Raw genomic sequence first — 22,223 nt, forward strand, 5'->3', positions numbered from 1 at the left:
CCTTTGGTCAGTGAACAGAAAAGCTTAGAGCTACTGATATGGAGCACTTAAAATTTGCATGGTCTCCTGTTTTGTATACAATTACCATATTAATGTGAATGAGGCTGCTTTTAAATACAGGGAACTGAGTCTGATTTAACAGTTTATTGCCACATTTTCTCCATCTTTTTTTTTTTTTTTTTTTTTGGCTATCACCCCCTGAAGAGCCTTTTTAGATATTTTTTCCCTCAGTCACTATCCCATGAAATTTTAATACCACAGATATACTGTATATCTGTTTATGTACTGTATGTATATCTGTGCTTTATACGTAAAAAAGAGTAAAATTTTCCAAGAACCAAATTTTGTTCCATTGGATACAATGTAGCGCACCACTGAGAATGCATGGCTTATTCTGAAGCTAACTTGACTGAAGCTTGAAGTTGTCCTCTCTTCAGTATTTCAGGAACATTAGCAGCAAACTGACTTTGCAAAACAGATTTGCTGTGCTGTTTCAGTATTGATGTTTCTTTCCCATTCAAATGATAAAGATACTAATAACTCTTCTAAATCGTCTCCTTCCAGGTCCTAGAAGACGTGACTGGTGAGGAATTTGTCCTGTTTATGAAGATACTATCTGGGTTAAAAAGCTTACAGACAGTGAGTGGAAGGCAGCAACTGGTGGAGTTGGTGGCTGAACAGGCTGACCTGGAACAAACCTTCAATCCCTCGGATCCTGACTGTGTGGACAGGCTTTTACAGTGCACTCGGCAGGCAGTACCCCTCTTCTCTGTGAGCGCTTTGTTTTATATACCTGGTATTTTGATCTATTAGCTTAAAATTCTATAGATATACACTTGAGCATTCTCCTCAAACCTTTGCATAAAAGTATTAACCCAATGGAGCTATTATTTATTTTATGGAGGCCTAGGTGAAGAGCCCAAAGCAGCAAGAAATTTCTTTATAGTCTTGCTTAGGGACTTTTTAAAAGTCTTGAGATTTTGCATCATACTTTATAGTTTCACTGGAGTTTTTAAAACGGTTAGTAATTTAACTTTTTTTTTTTTCCTTAAATTTTTTAGATTGTTGTCGTAGGTATATTTGCTCTTTATCTCTGGCTTTGTGCTTCCTCTGGCCATGAATCTTCTGAGATGTGCATAGCACAGTTTGAAAAACACAATTTAGAAGAGCTGTCATGGTACTTTCCTGATGGTGCAGTCGTTAAGACTCGGCACTTCCAATGCAGGGGGCCCGGGTTCGATCCCTGGTCAGGGAACTAGATCCCACGTGCATACCACAACCAAGGAGCCTGTGAGCTGCAGCTAAGGAGCCCGCCTGCCGCAACTAAGACCTGGCATAGCCAAATAGATAAATAAATGTTTTTAAAATAAATAAATAAAGGAGCTGTCCTTCTAAAGGGGGAATGTACAGTCTAAAATTCAACACTAAAGTTTCCTCCAAAATTTGACCTGAGAATCAAATAAGAGTTGAAAGATGTATAAAAGTCCCAGTGCTCCAGATTACTTTGCAACAAAGTATATATTGTCTGTTGAGGTTACTCCTGGGGTGCTTTGGGGTATGCACTCTGTTGTATTTTAACCACAGTACTTGATGCTTTGGTACTGAGCATTTGTCTATTGACATGCTACTGTTTGAGAGAATATAATATATGTATATCTCTCTATATATATTTTTTGACAATTCAGTGTTCTTTGGATTTTTACAGAAAAATGTTCATTCCACAAGGTTTGTGACTTATTTCTGTGAGCAAGTTCTCCCTAACCTCAGTTCCTTGACTACCCCAGTGGAGGGTCTTGATATACAGTTGGAGGTAAGAGAAAATTTCTGCTTTTAGCACTGAAAAGTCATTCCTGTATTTCAACATAAATGTAAACCACTAACTTTGATCTGATTTCTAAGAGATTTAAGGCCTGGTGGTGGCTAGCTAGTAACCTGTCCCAGGATTAATTACATAGGAATGCTTTATGGATTCATTGAGAGTTTGCTACAGTAGGAAAGCACCGCCTATAGTTTTCATTATAGTCTAAGTCTCTGCCTTTGTAGCCTTAATACTTTTAAATACATTGTTCAATTATGACAGTTCCTATCTCTATGACTGATAGAGCCAGATTTAACCGATTAACACAAAACGTCCTTTATCCGTTCTCCAAGAGAATTGACTACTCTCTGTCCCCTATATATCTCAACTGTAATGTACATATACATTTTTTTTACAGCATATAAAAGACTCTACATTTTTCTCCCCAATTTAACCTTATTCCTCTCTGAATCCTCAGAATCTAATGTAGAATTCTGAAAAGCACCTAGTAATGATTATTGAATTGAAACATGGAAATGTATGTGCCATTTCCTTCATGGGTCTTTAGGATAGAGAGGAGTCTCACTGTGCACTTACACTGTGGTTTCCTTCACATGTCCTGGGTTTGGCTTATCAGACTGGAGTTGAGTAAAGCAGAGATGAACCTAAAGAATAGTGGCAGTTACTGATACTTTGAGTTAGTATCCAGAGACTAAGTTTGATAGCAAAGGAGGCCCATCCTAAATGTTAGTAAATAATTCTTTGCTGTTAAGAGTTCTTGCTCATTGTCTCTTTCTTATACATTGTTAACCTGTAGCAGAAAATGTCATGTATATTCTTTTCCTTACTAATTCTCACAGATATATTGAGAGTCATGAGATCTGGGTTTTAGAATCTGCCCTGCCACTCACATACGTTGTGACTTTGCCAAGTCACATAATCTCTCTGACCTTCAGTTTCCTCAGCAGTAAAATAGGGCTGCATCTCTAAATTTTTTTTCCAGTCCAAATGTTCTGATTCTGTAAAAGCCTAACTGAAAAATAAGCAGTATTAAATAGTTATGTAGAATAATTATTATTTTATAACCCTTGCTCGTTCAAAAAGAATGCTAATAACAGTGAATTGTGTGTTTTAGGTATTGAAACTGTTGGCTGAAATGAGTTCATTTTGTGGTGACATGGAAAAGCTAGAAACAAATTTAAGGAAACTGTTTGATAAGTTACTGGTAAGAACTTTTTTCTTTCCTTATGGCATAGTCAGTATAGAGCCCCAAAGTCTAATAGTGTAGTATTAATTTCCAGATTATAGAGAACCAGATTTTGAAATGATTTAGACAATAATTGTAGTGTTGTTAGCTGCTCAGACCACACGTTGTCTACTTTAAAAATAAAATCTGTTTTAATCTTAGGCATTTCTTCTGTTGTTGATGCTTTAGACAAAATATAATACAGGATTTATATAGTAAGTCTTTCTGCTATTTCTTTTTCAAAATATTTTAAATGTTTGCACCAGATCATCATCAAGGTTACTGCTCAAGGCCAAATGGCTTTAGCAACCTGGAAATAAAGTCATTAATCATAATTGTGGAGAAAATAGGCCATCTTTTTTTGTTTTTAATTGGAGTATAATTGCTTTACAATGTTGTGTTCATTTCCACTGTACAATGAAGTGAATAAGCTATATGTATACATAAAACCCCTCCCTCTTGGACCTCCCTACCAACGCCCCCATCCCACCTGTCTAAGTCATCACAGAGCACTGAGCTGAGCTCCCTGTGCTATACAGCAGGTTCCCACTAGCTATCTCTTCTACATATGGTAGTGTTATTTATGTCAAACCTAATCTCCCAATTCGTCCCACCCTTCCCTTACCCACCATGTCCACGTGTCCGTTCTCTACCTCTGCATCTCTATTCCTGCCCTACAAATAGGTTCATCTGTACCATTTTTCTGGATTCCACATATATGCGTTAGTATATGACATTTGTTTTTCTCTTTCTGGCTAACTTGACTTCGTATGACAGACTCTATCTAGGTCCATCCACCTCACTACAAGTAACTCAATTTCGTTTCTTTTTATGGCTGAGTGATATTCCATTGTATATATGTGCTACACCTTTATCCATTCATCTGTCGATGGACACTTAGGTTGCTTCCATGTCCTGGCTGTTTTAAATAGTGCTGCAGTGAAAATTGTGGTACATGACTCTTTTTGAATTATGGTTTTCTCAGGGTATATGCCCAGTAGTGGGATTGCTGGGTGGTATGGTAGTTCTATTTTTAGTTTTTTAAGGAACCTCCATAATGTTCTCCATAGTGGCTGTATCAATTTACATTCCCACCAACAGTGCAACAGAGTTCCCTTTTCTCCACACCCTCTCCAGCATTTATTGTTTGTAGATTTTTTTGATGATGGCCATTCTGACAGGTGTGAGGTGATACCTCATTGTGGTTTTGATTTGCATTTCTCTAATGATTAGTGATGTTGAGCATTCTTTCATGTGTTTGTTGGCAATCTGTATGGAGAAATGTCTGTTTAGGTCTTCTGCCTATTTTTGGATTGGGTTGTTTGTTTTTTTGATGTTGAGCTGCATGAACTGCTTGTATATTTTGGAGATTAATCCTTTGTCATTTGCTTTGTTTGCAAATATTTTCTGCCATTCTGAGGGTTGTCTTTTCGTCTTGCTTATGTTTTCCTTTGCTGTGCAAAAGCTTTTAAGTTTCATTAGGTCTCATTTGTTTATTTTCATTTTTATTTCCATTACTCTAGGAGGTGGGTCAAAAAGGATCTTGCTGTGATTTATGTCATAGAGTGTTCTGCCTGTGTTTTCCTCTAAGTTTTATAGTATCTGGCCTTACATTTAGGTCTTTAATCCATTTTGAGTTTTTTTTTTTTTTTTTTTTGCGGTACGTGGGCCTCTCACTGTTGTGGCCTCTCCCGTGGCAGAGCACAGGCTCCGGACGCGCAGGCTCAGCAGCCATGGCTCACGGGCCTAGCTGCTCTGTGGCATGTGGGATCTTCCCGGACCGGGGCACGAACCCGCGTCCCCTGCATCAGCAGGCGGACTCCCAACCACTGCGCCACCAGGGAAGCCCTGAGTTTATTTTTATGTATAGTATTAGGAAGTGTTCTGATTTCATTCTTTTACATGTAGCTGTCCAGTTTTCCCAGCACCACTTATTGAAGAGGCTGTCTTTTCTCTGTTGTATATTTTTGCCTCCTTTGTCAAAGATAAGGGGACCATATGTGTGTGGGTTTATCTCTGGGCTTTCTGTACTGTTCCATTGATCTATATTTCTGTTTTTGTGCCAGTACCATACTGTCTTGATTACTGTCGCTTTGTAGTATAATCTGAAGTCCGGGAGCCTGATTCCTCCAGCTCCATTTTTCTTTCTCAAGATTGCTTTGGCTATTCAGGGTCTTTTGCGTTTCCATACAAATTGTAAAATTTTTTGTTCTAGTTCTGTGAACAATGCCATTGGTAGTTTGATAGGGATTGCATTGAACCTGTAGATTGCTTTGGGTAGTAGAGTCATTTTCACAATGTTGATTCTTCCAATCCAAGAACACGGTATATCTCTTCATTTGTTTGTATCATCTTTAATTTCTTCCATCAGTGTCTTATAGTTTTCTGCATACAGGTCTTTTGTCTCCTTAGGTAGATTTATTCCTAGATATTTTATTCTTTTTGTTGCAGTGGTAAATGGGAATGTTTCCTTAATTTCTCTTTCAGATTTTTTGTTTTTAGTGTTTGGAATGCCAGAGATTTCTGTGCATTAATTTTGTATCCCGCTACTTTACAAAATTCATTGATTAGATCTAGTAGTTTTCTGGTAGCATCTTTAGGATTCTCTATGTACAGTATCATGTCATCTGCAGACAGTGAAAGTTTTACTTTTTCTTTTCTGATTTGAATCCCTATTATTTCTTTTTCTTCTCTGATTGCCGTGGCTAAAACTTCCAAAACTGCCCCTATCTCTTGTCTTTTTGATGATGACCATTCTAACAGGTATGAGCCAATATCTCATTGTGGTTTTAATTTGCATTTCCCTAATGACTAGCGAGCGATGTTGAGCATCTTTTCATGTGCTTGTTGGCCTTTCGTATATCTTCTTTGGAGAAATGTCTGTTAAAGTTCTTTTGTCCATTTTTTGATTGGATTATTAGTTTTTTGCTGTTGGGCTGTATGTGTACTTATATATTTTGGATATTAACCCCATGTCAGATAAATAGTTTGCAAATAATTTTTCCATTTCACAGGTTATCTTTTCACTTTGCTATATAAAAGCTTTTTAATTTGATGTAGTCCCATTTGTTTTTTTATTTTGTGGCTTGTGATTTAGGTGTCATATCCAAAAATCATTTCCATGACCCACATCAAGGAGCTTTATTCCTATGTTTTCTTCAAGGAATTTCATGGTTTCAGGTCTTACACTTAAGTCTTTAATCCATTTCAAGTTAATTTTTGTGAGTGGTGTAAGATACGGGTCCAGTTTCATTCTTTTACATATACATATCTAGTTTCCCAGCACCATCTACTGAAGAGACTGTCTTTTCTCCATTGAATATCCTGGCTCCCTTGTCAAATATTAGTTGACCGTCTATGCTTGGGTGTATTTCTGGGCTCTTGATTCTGTTCCATTGGTCTGTTTCTCTTTTTTTATACCAGTACTATACTGTTTTGATGACTGTAACTTTATAGCCTAGCTTGAAATCAGGAAGTGTGATGCCTGTTGCTTTGTTCTTTCTCAGGATTTCTTTGGCTATTTGGGGTCTTTTCTGGTTCCATATAACTTTTAGGAGTATTTTTTCTAGGAGCCTCAACTTTTTTTTTGTTTTAAGTATAGTTGATTTACAGTGTTGTATTAGTTTCTGGTGTACAGCAGAGTGATCCAGTTATATATGTTCTTTTTCGTATTCTTTTCCATTATGGTTTATTATAAGATATTGAATATAGTTCCCTGCTATATGGTAGGATCTTGCTGTTTATCTTAATTTTATATATAGTAGTTTGTATTGCTAATCCCAAACTCCTTATTTATCCCTCCCCCTCCTTTCCCCTTTGGTAACCATAAGTTTATTTTCTATTTCTGTGAGTCTGTTTCTGTTTTGTAAATAAGTTCATTTGTATCATATTTTAGATTCCACATATAAGTGACATTATATTTGTTTTTCTGTCTGACATACTTCATGTGGTATGGTTATCTCTAGGTCCATCCATGTTGCTGCAAATGGCATTATTGCATCCATTTTTATGGCTGAGTCGTATTCCATTGTGTTTGTGTGTATGTTTGTGTGTGTACATATATATATATATATATATATATATATATATATATATACCACATCTTTATCCATTCATCTGTTGATGGACATTAAGGTTGCTTCCATATCTTGGCTATTGTAAATAGTGCTGCTATGAACATTGGGGTGCATGTATCTTTTTGAATTAGATTTTTCTCTGGATATATGCCCAGGAGTGGGATTGTTGGATCATATGGTAACTCTATTTTTAGTTTTTTAAGGAACCTCCATACTGTTTTAAGAACATCAGCTTTTGATGTCAAACCCAGGTTGAATCCTGCCTCTTCAGCTTATTAAGTTTGGGAAACTTACCTAAGCTCTCAGAACATCAGTTTGTTCATCTGCCTAGTACCTAATAAATGTTAGTCACTTTCACGTCATTAGTAGTGGTAGTAGTAGTAGCAGCTATACTATAGGTTAATATGGAATGTTGAGAGGCTGGGTTATTGATCCAATATGTAAAAGGGATATCTTACTTAAATTTCTGATCTTGGCAGTTTTTAATGCTTCATGTCTTAAAAGCGTGCCTTATAATTACTTGAGTATATGCTTATAATTAGAGTGTCTAGAGCAGATTGCATACATCTCTCTATTTTCCTCTCTTAGGAGTATATGCCTCTCCCTCCAGAAGAAGCAGAAAACGGGGAGAACGCTGGTAATGAAGAACCCAAGCTGCAGTTCAGTTATGTGGAATGTTTGTTGTATAGCTTTCACCAGTTGGGCCGAAAACTTCCAGATTTCTTAACAGCCAAGCTGAATGCAGAAAAGCTCAAAGATTTCAAAATAAGGTGATGTATGATTGAAGTGGCCAGTCTTTGACAAAGGTGAAAGCTACCTTGAAGCTCCCTACGTTTTGTTTTCATTTTATAAGAGCTTTTTCCCCACCCTGCCTTACTGCAGTGCAAAAGAATGGAAGATCCACAGAACAGGAATGTATATAAACATACAACTATTGTGGCATAGCAAATGCATGGGAGAAGATGACCTTTTTCAAAAATGGACTCTGGCTCTCCCTACTTGCTTCATGATCTTGGGCAGGTTCCCTAACCTCCCTAGCACCCCAAATTATCCTCAGCTGTTAAATTTATTGATAATAGTACCTGCCTTTACAGAGTTGTGAGAATTAAATGAGACAATGGATGAAAAGCTTTAAGCACAATGCCTGGCACATAGTGGGTAGTCAGTAAACTGTATCTGCTATTACTGTCTTATAGTGTTATTAATATCATACAGTGCAGCTGGAGGACCAGCACTGGAGAAATCAATATAAGTCATTTTCCTGAAGATACTTTGTATTAAATCATTGCATGAACAAATTCACATCCTAAGTTTTGAGATGCTTGGCCACTGTATCATCTGTTATTGTCCTCTATGCTTTTGTAAGGCAGAGGTTTAATACTTGGTGAAACATTTGACCAGAAGCAGGCATCTTAGGAAATTACTCTGAAAGTGAAAAAAACAGCGATGCCACGTTGTTAAGCAGAGTTCCTAGAAGTCAGCAGGATGGAGTTACGGTACAACCTTTCTTCACATATTACCTGGGAACAAATTTGAAAAAGAGATTACTCAACATCCTTTGCAAAGTCTGCAGTTTTGTTTTATTTTTAAACTGGACCCTAAGGTGCAAATGGGTCAAACACTGTCCCTCCTTAACAGGTAAACATAGAGATTAAGTGACTTGTCTATGTCACTTGACCTTCATTTGGCTAGTGGAAAAGAAGAACCCAGGCCACCTGATTCTAGTCCATGGCTCTTGGTTGTTTCTAATTTAGACACATGCCTTGCAGGTTAACATAACAAGCTCCCTTAGCACAGTGCCATAAGTGTTTCCCTTGCCAGGTTGAGTGTGGATCTATTCCAATTTTTGACAAAGAAAAACTGCTTTTATTTTACTTCTTTGTGTATCTCTTATGATCATACATTGATAATTAAAAGAAAGTCCCCCTCAAAATTTACTCTTTATTGGCAAAGGTCATTTAGCTGTAGTATTCTTTGAGTTTAAAAACAAAGTTGAGGTATAAAAGCAAAGTTGAGTGATGATTTGTTAATTAGCAAATACTTCTTCATTTAGGCTGCAGTACTTTGCACGGGGCCTGCAGGTGTATATCAGACAACTTCGCTTGGCTCTCCAGGGTAAAACAGGCGAGGCCTTAAAAACAGAAGAGGTAAGAATACTCAGTTACATCTTGTTGGGAAATTTTTATAATAGCCACCGTTTATTACAAATTCAGACTGAATTCATATATTGAAATGTAACATTCGACTTTATTTGAAGGATGATACAACTCTAAGTTGAAGATACAATGTTAGAAAACTACATATTTAGTTAAATGCTAAGTTATATAGGAAACTTTATCACTGTTGAAATGTCTTGAATGTTTCCAGTGTTTGTGAACAATGTTATCAAATGTTGATGCATACCAGTCTTTCACTAGGGTCTCATTAGCAGCACATTTTGTTTAAATATTTGATTAGCAATTGTGATATTTTTAATTTCACCTTTTTGAAGCCCAAATATTAGTTTACATTAGAAAAAAATATTAGGGCTTCCCTGGTGGCGCAGTGGTTGAGAGTCTGCCTGCAGATGCAGGGGACGCAGGTTCGTGCCCCGGTCCGGGAGGATCCCACATGCCGCAGAGCGGCTGGGCCCGTGAGCCATGGCCGCTGGGCCTGCGCGTCCGGAGCCTGTGCTCCGCATCGGGAGAGGCCACAACAGTGAGAGGCCCACGTACAGAAAAAAAAAAAAATTTAAACTGCCAACTCTATACCAAACTATATGGTTTATGTTGGGATTTTTGGTTTTCCCTGATCTCATCTATTTTGATCAATCTTCATCTTGGTCCTAATGAAATATTTTAAGTTTTCATTGTGTCTTCCTGTAACATAAACTGATATTTTTTTTAAAACAACTGCTATGTGCCCGTGACCTGTCCCTTACTTGTTTTTCAAGTAAATTGTAGATATAACACTTAAATGTTCTAACCTGTTAAGGGAAGATAAAGATTATTTGCTTTCTTTGCCATCTCTGCACTTGTTTAGAGTCAAGAAGTAGGATTGAGCATTATCAGTAAATATAAACCAAGGAATTCTCTAACTGTAGAAATGATTCTGAAAGAGAAGTGGAATTATTCCAAGTTCTATACGGGAATGAAATATACATCATGAAAGTTATTGGCATTTTAACTTAATTTTGTTTTCCTTTTGCAGAACAAGATTAAAGTTGTTGCATTGAAAATAACAAATAATATCAATGTTTTAATCAAGGTAAGTCTTCCTTTCTTATCAAGTCATCCCAGCCAGCTAGAAAGTTAGTGCAAGAGGTTTTCCATATGTCTTTATGTCTGCAATGGTACTGGTTAAGGAAAGACGCCATTACGTTCCAGACATTTGGCCTTTTAAAGCTTTATGCCTTTTATAACACCGAGTGATGTTTTTGTAGCTATTAAAGAATAATACATTGTTTTATTTATTTAAAAGTTATTGCAGAAGATACTGCAAACAAAGGGAGGCATGCAGAGTTCTTCTGACCCAGAGCATTGGAGCAGATACATTTAGACTCAGAAATTTCACAGACTTAAGTTCTTGTAGTCTTAATACTATCGGGTCCTTTTGAATGACCAATAAAACCCTGCTTTGCTTACACTAAGAATGAACAGTCTTATGTGGCACATGAAATATTGTCCTGTGGTCTTTTCTGTTAACTTGTCTATGTAATAAATTGAGAGTTTTCTATACTTACCATTAAGCCATAAATATCCTTCAGTTCTGTTTACCCTCCCCAAGTATCTGTTAGCCTAAACAAAAAACTAATAACCTGAGAGAACAAAAAAGGAATCACAGCAAAGTAGCCATCATTTGATATTGTAAGTTAACAGTACTGTTATAAGTTGATAGTATTGTAGCCAGATGGGAGAAAGAAATATTTGTAACCCTTATAGCACAAAGCCTAACAGCTACAAAATCAGGGCTAGTGATATGCCTTAAAACTAATCTGGTAAAAATCCCATGGAATACTTACTTTTTATCAGAAGAGAAAGGGAAGCTTTTCAGAGAAAACAGTGAGACATTGAGGGATGAGTATCATTGCCAACAGGAAAAGTGAAAAGGCATTAAAAACAGAAGAGGTAAGAATACTGACTCTCATCTCAAAGAAAATTTTTATCATAGCCACCATTTATTTCAAATCTTAAATAATTTCAAATGGTAGATTAATACATTAAAATGTGAGATTTGACTTTATTTGAACTGATGCTATAAGTCAAAGTTGAAGATATACTATGATGTTAAGAACATTTTAAAATTATCAAATACTACGACCCAACACATGGAGATGAGACAGTTTCCTGTTCAGGAAACCATAGTGATTTAAAGATGACGGCAGTAGGAAGTTGCATGGGGAAGAATGATGAATAGGGTCAGTAACCAATGTGTAGGGAACCTGACCAAAAAATTCTGAAATATTTTTTTAATACGACATAATCAATTCTTTGTTTTAGGGAAATCACAAGAAAAACTGGTGTACTTTGGTCCATCCATGGCATCTGCTTGCAATCTTTAGTTCCTACCTAACCAGACTCATCTAATTCCAAAATTTACCTTCACTTCTATTTCAGTGAATCCACAAACTATACTCCAGTTTCCCATTGTCACCTGAGATTTAACATGTTTAAAATTGAAGACTTCCCCCTTCTTCTTCCTGTTGACACTTTCTTAATAAATAACATTATTATATGCTAAATCACTCCAGCTAGAAACCTCAAGCATTTTTGTTTCAAAGGACTTTATATTGACTAATTCCCTGCATTCATCTGGTACCCTGGACTTAAGTTTTATATAGTAGGAGGTGATTTTTATTCACATATTCATTTTAACTGTGAAAGAAACTTAGTTCACTTTTATCAGATTTTGCCTGTATATAAAAATTAGAGTAAAACTGGTAAGAAATGTTAGGTAAAATACCAAGAATAAATATATTTAGAAATTCATTCATATTTTTGAGGGTATTATGAGGTTAGATCATTTCAGTTCTGGATTATGTCAACATTTAAATTCAGCAAATATTTGCATTACCATATATTAATAATTTAGTACTTAAATCTTGTGGGTTTTTTCCTTATTGGTAATATATAGATATTTGAGGGGAAGAAAAACATGATTAGCCAGACCTTTAGTTTTGTTCTAGTTTTGAACCACTTAAAAACCTGCAAAAGCAAATGCAGAATGCACCATTGTATCTTTCTTAAAGCACGTCAGTGACTGCACCTGTGCAAAAGAAACTACTTGTGGATTTGATTAAAGTTGATAAATATTGATATTTTTGTCCTATAACTTGAAATGACATTTGAAAAAAGTTAGCTGCAGTTTCTTAAGTGATGTGTGCAAAATAACACTGAAGTAATAGATGTAATTTGTAAACAAAATTGTCCTTGTTTACTTTTCTCTTGCAGCTTACTTTTTAGGTTATTATTTTAGTCATCAGCACAAAAGCAAGAAGGATAAATTAGTTTCCCTTCCTAAAATTAAAATGTGTCTCCCTGTTTCCTACCCTTACCACCACTCCCTGCACCACCAAACACATTAGAAATCTCTAATTTTGTCTCTTCAGGATCTCTTCCACATTCCTCCTTCTTATAAGAGCACAGTAACATTATCCTGGAAACCTGTACAGAAGGTTGAAATTGGGTAAGAAACATATTTAAAGGGATTAAAGTGTTCTAATATTTGATTTACAAATACGAAAAAATCTGAATTCAGATTTTACATTTCTTGTACAAAATGGTACGTTATTAGTGAAATGATTCTTAATAAGATGTTAAGCTATGATTATTAGAAGCATGACTTAAAATATAAAATCTAATCTAGTATTTATAAAATAAACTGGTAGAATACAACTCTGGAATTTTCAAACCTTTGTCCGTATTGCTGTAACTTAATAAGACTTTCCTGACAAGTTTTATAAAATGAGTCACTTGTGTATAATCTATGAAGCTACATATTTCAGATTGTTGTAAAGCCTTGTAAATGCCCCTCTGACAATGTCTGCATAACTAAAGCACAGTTAATTTGATGACATCAGAATGTTATTTTCTTTTTTCTGATGTGACTGTCATCTTTCGGATGTCTTTTGTAACAGATATAATAAATATATTGATAGCCTCTGGTATAAAAGAATTTTTTTTAATTGCTGTTCTTCCTACCATTATAGGCAAAAGAGAGCCAATGAAGATACAACTTCAGGCTCACCACCCAAGAAATCTTCAGCAGGACCAAAAAGGGATGCCAGGCAGATTTATAATCCTCCTAGTGGGAAATATAGCAGCAATTTGGGCAACTTTAATTATGGTGAGCGTTTCCGTTTGGGTACAAGCAATATGAGAGATTAAGCAGAAATTGTGTTGTACTTGATTTTAATTACTAATTAAATAGAGTCTCATAGTTCTTTCAGGTGACTTTTCGAGTTAGTTTGGGGAACCTGAACTGTTGGGGAAACAACTTAACCCATTCCTTTCTGACTCACCCGTGTGGGCTCACTGAATTGAGCATGTAACACTGAGAACCTGAAAAATGTGCCTCTTGTATTCAGAGGAGCCAACAGGAAAAAAAAAGAAGGAAGATGGCATGAACCATCTATTCCTGGTTTTCCCTGTTTTAGCTTCAAGGCAAGACGTTTTGTGCATTCTCCCTCAAGAATGTATATAGCTTCCATTCTTGGCAGATGTGGTATTAATGATCCTTCTTGGACCTTATCAGCCCACTGCTTGTCCTCCCATCTTCTGCACTACTTCAAAAGGAGAAGTTCTAGAAGGTAGAGGCAGATGTTAAAGCATCATCTAGCAAAGAAGATGTGTCCTGTTGCAGTCTCCCCCACTGCCCAGAGTGCAGTCCTCCTTTCAACTTTAGACATTAGTGCAAGGAGAGCTTCCCACTAGTCCAGTCTCTCCCAGGGCTGTTGAATCAGAAGTGAAGTTTGTCTCACTGGCTTATAAAGAAAAATGGACAAAGATTTCACTGACTCAGATCCTTAATCTTGCTTAAGAAGACCAGGTTTAATATTCAAAACCAAACATACTTGTGATTGGTCTTGGTTACCAAGCAGAATTGATTCTGCAGTAATTATTCCCAAAAAAGTACATTCTGAAGAATATGCTCTCTATAATTGTTTCCAGGGTGAGATGATTGTGACGTTAAGTAAATTCCTCCTACGATAGCTAAATTCCTCTAATATCTGAGCAAACAGATTATAGAAAGCCAATTTTAGATTGTGAAATGAACCCTTCTACTCCAGTCAGACTCTTTGAGACAACTTCAGTGTAGAAAAGATCACTGAACTCTTTTCCTTATATAATAATAAGTAAATGTGCATCTCTTAGCTTCTTTTCCTACCTGAACTAAAGGGATAGCGTAGAGCTTAAAAACTTCAAAAAATATTTGCAAAAGCATTTTGTAAATGGAAAAGATTCTGTTACTTCATTGTACCAAATATTGTCCTCTGTCATTTGTTATGATTTAATGTGGTGTTTATCAAAACCATTCTTAAAATCAACTATTCTCTCAGATTCTATCTTCATTTGATATAGATGAAAGTAATCAAGAGGTATGGCAATATATAGAGAATTAAATTGTATTTATTTTCACGTAGGCAAGTCAGTTACTCTGAGCCCTGTGAAATTCATTACCTGTCTGATAGGGAGAATCAGATGATGTGATGCATGTGGAAAAGAGATGTGAAAAATGCAAAGCCTTAGGTTGTATGTGATTTTTTAAAAATTATCAATGTGAAAAAAATAAGCAGTTTTACTCAGGACAAATATCCAGGGAATTCCCTGGCAGTCCAGTGGCTAGGATTCCACACTTTCACTTCCGGGGGGTTCGATCCCTGGTCAGGGAACTAAGATCCCACAAGCTGCATGGTGCGGCCAAGAAAAAAAATAACCAGGAGTCACAACTTGAGTTGTTCCGTAGTCCTCAAAGTAACAGAATGGCAAAACAGACAAAACTGTTGCCTTTTGTGTCTGGTATTACTGTACTTTAATATTCCTATAGGGGTGAACCTTGTAATTGGAGTGCTTGTCATAAATTGAATTACAAAGCAAACTAAACTCTGATTGTTCTTATTGGAAAGTAGGAACAAAATTTTTGCTAGTACTTTTATTTTGGGGAGTTGAATGTGTCAGATTGTAAGTATTCTCATAGTAACAATTCAGAGAGTTTCCCTGGATTTCTTTCACCCATTCGGTTGAAAACAGTTCTTGGTACTATAGATGAGAATTGGTGGACCAATCTACCTCAAATTTTTTCTACCTTTTTTATGTCCTTTCCTTAGGGAACTGACAGTGGGTCAGGAAGAAAGAGGGACTGTTGGCTTTTTTTCGTGGGATGTCAGAGTTGTCTCAAAGTTGGAGGGAAAAAATGTTCTGTGTTCTTGAGTCTTTAATACATAGATTTTATTACCTACATTTGGCAAAACCATCATAATTCCACTTTTCTATATCAGCCAAGCTCAATTTTATTTTTCCAAGGAAGACTGGTTGCATGGGGGGTTTTTTTTGTTTTGTTTTTAAAGAGTCATACACACTGAAGGGTTGGGAAATTTACTCCTTTTGTGTTATAGGGAACCAGGCAATACTAATATTGCTCTTATTACAATGAACAAGTCTACTGCAAAGAAAACAGATTGTGCCAGTGTCATGGGCCTGAACTTGTTCACTACAGAGAAGGAGCCAGAATTTGTGATTGTTCTTTGAGTCCATGTAGGCATACTTAGACTTTTTTCCTTATCCAAGTTCATCACTTTACTAACCAATGTCTCTGTTATTTGCTTTATCAAATGGCGTTTGTTCCCGTAACTTAGTTCAGCTTCCTGGTGCATTTTCAGTCAAATTATTTGCAAACATATACCCATGTTTAGTTTTCCTTCGTGCAGAACAGAGTTCCCTGGTAACCCACAAGTACTAATTCTACGTTTTGTGACTTGTATCCTTCAACTTTTACCTTTTTAGAATATAAAAATAATTTTTAAAGTATAATTTTAACTGTAAGCAGTGTTAGTAAGCTTGAAATCATTGAAAAGATCATTAAAGTGCAGAATAGTCCCTCAGGATGAAGAAAAAAGAAAGTTTGGTGACTCCCTGTACTGTAGAAATGGCTGCCTCAGTTGCAGATCAGAAAGAAATAGCCAATATAGAAGAGACAATCACAGCAAATAATACCTTCATATTATGTATTTAATATACTTATTAGATATACTGAACAATTGAGGGTAACTGAGTTCTTCATATTACAGTTGATTGAAAAACAATTGAAAGGGTAGATTTTAGTAGTCTGTTAGCTTATAGCTAATAATGATAGCTATGGGGGTGTTGATTTGTTAAGTGTGTCGATGTAAACTGAGAAATGAAGGTTTTATAATGAGTATGATAGGGGGAAAATATGCAGACATCTGCATGGGTAAAGCCAAGTCTTAAACAGTCAAAAATGCAGGAGTTACAGCATCAAGAAGTTGCTGTATTAAGGTTGCTATGCTCCCAGAATGCACCACAGTCATTGCATCTGTCACTGGGAGTATCTTACCCACAGACGACCTCTGATTTTCTGAACGTGTTGGCTCACGATGGTTTCATTTAAACAGTTTGCATACCAATCAACTTAGAAAACTGTGTCATGACATGAGAGGTGACTTTGAATCAGATTCTGTTCTGTTACACAGGTAAATGTTGGCTAAGCTGAGGAAAGGTCTAGTTAGTTTTCTAACTCAAGAGTTTCTGGAGGGGGAAAAAAAAGAAGAAATCAAAACATCCCCCAAATACAGTAACTATATTTCTAGCCATAATGGCAAAAAATGGATTACAACACTGACTTGATAGGAATTTTTCAAGCCTCCAATATAATGGATCAAAAATGGCAACACCAGATTCTTTTTATTGCTCCTAACAAGATTGCTGCAATGAGCAAGTTTGAAAAGTTCCAATGAGGAGATTCTATCTCCAGAATTAGAAGTTTGAGACTTACTTATACATGATGAAAAGTCCTGCCTTGCTGATAACTTCAATCAGTTTTCTTCACTGGAAAGACTCCTTTGAGGAATATTTCTCTGGAGCTGTAAAACAGACTGACCAATAAATCAAGGACTCAATCTACCATATGACACAAGTAACTTGATTTTCCAGCAAAAGATATCCTTAATTTACATCAGTAACCCAAACACTGTAATATATACATATCACCTTTTTGGCAGCACTCTGAGCAGCTCATACATAGCTGAAAAAGCAGTGAGGAAAGCCGTCAGAATTTGTATCAACATTATTTTGAAATATGGTGAGCAAAACAAATTGCCTATTTGTTGCATTTGAAAGGTACATTTTTCATTCTAGCCTGATTTTTCAGAATTGATCATTGATAGTCTAAGATATTTTACATATATGGCACTAACTTTTGAAGGCCAGTGGCTTTAATTCCATATTAAGTATAGAAATTTTTCTGGTTTCATTAATTATCTTTGGTAGTGATAGACCCCAAAATAAAGAACTAACAATGTAGTTATAACATCGTCACCTTGAAATATCTTTATTAATGGGATACATTTAATTGAGTACCTACTATGAATGTAGGCACCTTGCGATATGTGCTTTGGCATATGTGATGCCCTGGTTTTATGTAAAGATTGAATTTGTAGATGGACTAGCAGAATACCGATGCTCTTTGTATAGAGCCTACTGCTACATTCAGAGCTGCAAGCTACATTACTTCTGTGTGTGCTGTCCCGTGAAGTCCTGAACAAGACCTAAACCCTTGTTCGCTTTTTCGTAGAGCAGAGAGGAGCCTTCAGGGGAAGTAGAGGTGGCCGAGGTTGGGGAGCACGAGGAAATCGTAGTCGGGGAAGACTCTACTGAATGAGAAGTCACAGTCTTCAGCATTGTCTTGAGCTTAATATACTTAAATTCTACTACTCTACTCATTGGATTGCCGGGGATGTCCCTTTAAAAAGACTGCTGCCTTCAGCTAAAAACTTAATGTTCTTTATACCTTTGTATGTATGATCTACTTTTGTAACAGACCATGGTTGTGTCCAAGGTAAAACCGCAGCGATATTTTTGGATGCTTTGTCTGCAATCTTGACTTGTTTTTGCAATATCACCATTATTCAGACTTCATATTGTGAATCTTTTAAACATCTTGATAATTTGTTATTGAGAGCTATTCAAATCTAAAATGTAATAATTCAGTCTAGTTCTGATAACTGGTAAAGATCATCAGTTCTGAAAGGTTACTGACTTTCCTGTCCTCTCTGTCTTCCCCCCAGCCAACATATGGAGAAGAGTAATGGTCAGTCTTAACATTTTATTTTCATTGTTATTTAATAAAGCCGCTAGGCAATGGTGCAGCATTCCTGGCTTCTGTCAGTAAAGCAAAATACTTACCAGCTTTCTTAAAATGTAGAAATGACATTACATTTTTAGGAGGAAGTAAGTTGCTTTGCACTGCTTACTTAACTCTTCTCCATATGTTGTGATATAAATCTTTGAATATGGGATCTTACTATTTGCATAGAAATGTGTATGTATAATATACATACATACATGAGCATATATCTGTGTATGTGTGTGTGTGTGTGTGTGTGTGTGTATACATATATATGCATGCTGCGAAACTTGACTACACAACATAAGTCATTTTTTAAAATTCCAGGAACGGGTAGTCTTTGACACGGTGATTATCCTTTTGAGGCTGAATCCATTATTAACTGGTTATCTAGGTTTTCCTTCCAGTAGTGAGGGCTTTTGAGTCAGTTGCACTTACATGATTATTGTTATTTAAAACTAAAAATAAAGTCTGCATTTTCAAAGATAAATTTGGAGATCCCTGTTGGAGAAGTACAGCCAGAATATTGAATCTGATGTACATATAGGTTTCTACAGGATGAGATAGAATAATTTAGAATTTGGGGATTTGATAACCAGGGCAGCCCAGAAAAAGTGACTTGGTAACATGGTATACCAGTAAGTAAGGGATGCTCTCTCAGTTTGCTTTTGCCACTTTCAAGATTTTAACTTCTCAGGTTATTAATCAAAATTATTGTATAAGTTAGTCAATAGAGTCTTTAGGTTAAAACAACAGATGGGGGGTTTGTGGAGTGTTTAATGTCATGGGCATTTTTAGTAGCATAGGCCCTTTGCTCTGCATTTGAATGTTTCATATATTTTTGTTCCACAGTTAATCTTCCCTCCCCAAGTGTGCTATTCAAATCCAATGGCTGAGTGACATTTTCTAGTAGTTTGACATTTTTTGAGGCATAGTTTGTGATTCCAATACAGGTGTCTTCATTACTGTTACCTCTATATTGGGGGGATAGGCAAAACCCCTTTGTTAGAATTACTGCACATGTGTATGGGGAAAATATTTTTTGAAGACTAGAATGGTACAAGTGAGCAAAAGAAGTTGGTCAGCTTGACTATGGAGTGGTGGCAATAATCTCTAAACATTCCAAAAGACAGTGAGCTGAACCTAAGCTCCCTTGGAATCTGAGCAGACACAGGAACATGGAATTGCCATGTGAAAACTGTGACCAGGTAGCCTGGACCTCAACAGCAGGTCAGCCAGTGGCCTAAAGCCATTTCAAGTATAGATGCTCTTTTGGGACTACAGTTATATAAATTTGAACATTAAGTGTAATTTTTCCTCTTTTTCTTTTTAATATTTGTAAACTCAAAGCTGAGCAGAAGTGACTTTACTTTCTAAAGTTTGATATTAAGTTGACTGTGTTCCTTCCTTTACCACCTCATTGTTCCCCTTCCCTTTCCTAAGGCAATAGTGCACAACTTAGGTTATTTCTGCTTCAAAACTTTGAACGAAAAACTTCATGCCACGAATTTTTTTTCTTTTGCAAGACACCTGTATATCCCCTTGTTCAAATGTAAATGTTCCCTTATGCTTTTGAAATAAAGTTCCTTTTGTAATTTTGTTTTGTGTCTTGTGTTATGATTATAACTTCAGATTTTTGGATATTCATTAAACATTTATTCATTGCTTCTCAAGTGCCAAACAGTGTGTTAGACCATGAAAATATAAAGATGGACAAAATACCGCTCTGCTTTCAAGGGTTCAGTATTGCAAGTTATCTTTCATTTTCAACCTTTTGGATTTATTTTTAGAAGCTAATACCCTTCTGAAAAAAGGATTTGGTTCTTTCTGTCAAAGCAAAACATCAGATACTTGCCAAATCATTATGAAATAATTTCTTCCCTCAAGTTATTATGTAAAGCAACTTCTTATTTTGACTCCCAGCCTTTATTTGTTTTCCTGAAGTAGCACCAAGGATGGATCAGAAAAAGTTACCTAAATTCTCTTGGTGATCGCATCCAGTCCTATGTCTCTAATATCATCTACATGCTGAGGACTGCCAAATGTCTATGTCCATCCTTTCTTGCCTGGAGTTTCATAATAGCTTCCTGATTGATCTCCCAGCTATTACACTTGACTATAGCCTGTTCTAAACACAGCAGCAAAGAAACATACACTCTTCTACTTGAAGCTGTTCAATGACTCCTCGTTTTAGAATAAAAATCAAAAACACTGCCATGGCTTAAATTAAAAGTTTCTGACCTCAGCTGCTGCTCTGCCCCAGTCAGCTTCATGCAGCTAGGCAAAGACACACTCCTACCTTAGAATCTGCACTGGCTGTTCCTTCTAGCCACATATCTGCCTGTCGGACTCCACCCCTTCGATTCCTCAAAGATCACCTTCTCAAGGAATCCTGTTTAATACCGCAATGCCCCTTTCTACCCTGCCAAGGCTCCAGCACCCACTTACCCTACTCAATGTTCTCTGGAGCATTTGCCAACTTCTAACGTACTATCCTAATTATACTGTATATTGGGTTAGCCAAAAAGTGCCTTCAGTTTTTAAGTAAAAATGCATTTTTCATTTTCACCAAGAACTTTATTGAACAATGTATTCACCCTTTTATTCCACTACCTTCTGCCATTTTTCAGGCAATTTCATAATTTCATCTTCCCAAAACTTTTCATCTTTTTGAAACAATTGTTTCAAGTGCTTTATACAGTCTTACAGGGAATTGAAATTTTTTCCATTAAGAGAATTTTGTAAAGACCGAAATAAATGGAAAGCCGAACGTGCAATGTCTGGTGAATACAGCGGACGAATCAGAACTTCCCAGCCAAGCTGTAACAGTTTTTGCCTGGTCATTAAAGAAACATGCAGACTTACGTTACCCTGATGGAAGTTTATGCGTTTTCTGTTGACTAGCTCTGGATGCTTTTTGTCAAGTGCTGCTTTCAGTTGGTCTAATTGGGAGCAGTACTTGTTGGAATTAATCATTTGGTTTTCCAGAAGGAGCTCTTAATAGAGGACTCCCAATCCCATCATATACACAACATCACCTTCTTTGGATGAAGACCAGCTTTTCGTGTGGTTGGTGGTGGTTTATTTCGCTTGCCCCACGATCTCTTCCGTTCCACATTATTGTACAGTATCCACTTTTCATCGCCCATCACAGTTTGTTTTAAAAAAGGAACATTTTCATTACGTTTCAGTAGAGAATCACACGCGGAAATACGGTCCAGAAGGTTTTTTTGCTTATGTGGAATCCAAACATCAAAGCGATTCACGTAACCAAGCTGGTGCAAATGATTTTCAACACTTGATCTGGATTTTTTGAGTATGTCAGCTATCTCCCGCATGGTTTAACGTTAATTGTTCTCAATTAATGTCTCGATTTGATCGCTATCAACTTCAACTGGTCTACCCGACCATGGAGCATCGTCCAGCGAGAAGTCTCCAGCACGAAACGTCGCAGACCACTTTTGACACGTTCAATCAGTCACAGCACCTTCTCCATACACTGCACGAATCTTTGTTTGCGTTTCGGTTGCATTTGTTCCTTTATTGACATAATAAAGCATGATATGCCCAAAATGTTGCTTTTTTCTTCCAGCTTCAATATTAAAATGGCTACACAAAAATTCACCAATTTTGATGTCTTTTTTTAAATGCTGACATGACAGCTGTCACATACAATCTAACAAAATTGTTTCGAATGAAGTTAAAGACAACTAAGTGCTACTAGAGCCATCTTAACGGAAAAAAATGGACGAACCTTATGGCC

The 22,223-nt window shown here is 36.5% G+C and overlaps 1 protein-coding gene across 2 annotated transcripts in view; it reads left to right on the plus strand.

Moving 5' to 3' along the window:
* The window catches only part of API5 (apoptosis inhibitor 5), a 37,556-nt gene extending 17,497 nt beyond the window's left edge, over positions 1-20,059 (plus strand). The window contains exons 6-14 of one of the 2 annotated variants that reach the window (XM_081241482.1): positions 565-771; positions 1,706-1,810; positions 2,934-3,023; positions 7,709-7,890; positions 9,174-9,267; positions 10,310-10,366; positions 12,708-12,784; positions 13,308-13,444; positions 17,909-20,059. In XM_081241482.1, the coding sequence (XP_081097608.1) occupies positions 565-771; positions 1,706-1,810; positions 2,934-3,023; positions 7,709-7,890; positions 9,174-9,267; positions 10,310-10,366; positions 12,708-12,784; positions 13,308-13,444; positions 17,909-17,991 (1,032 nt within the window). In that variant the 3' untranslated portion in view covers positions 17,992-20,059. The remainder of the gene's footprint in view (positions 1-564; positions 772-1,705; positions 1,811-2,933; positions 3,024-7,708; positions 7,891-9,173; positions 9,268-10,309; positions 10,367-12,707; positions 12,785-13,307; positions 13,445-17,908) is intronic. The other variant, XM_081241483.1, reaches the window with a different exon arrangement.
* The last annotated feature ends 2,164 nt before the right edge of the window (positions 20,060-22,223 follow it).

This window comes from Mesoplodon bidens (genome assembly GCF_964165515.1).
Source record: "Mesoplodon bidens genome assembly, chromosome: 7".
Classification (NCBI taxonomy): domain Eukaryota; kingdom Metazoa; phylum Chordata; class Mammalia; order Artiodactyla; family Ziphiidae; genus Mesoplodon; species Mesoplodon bidens.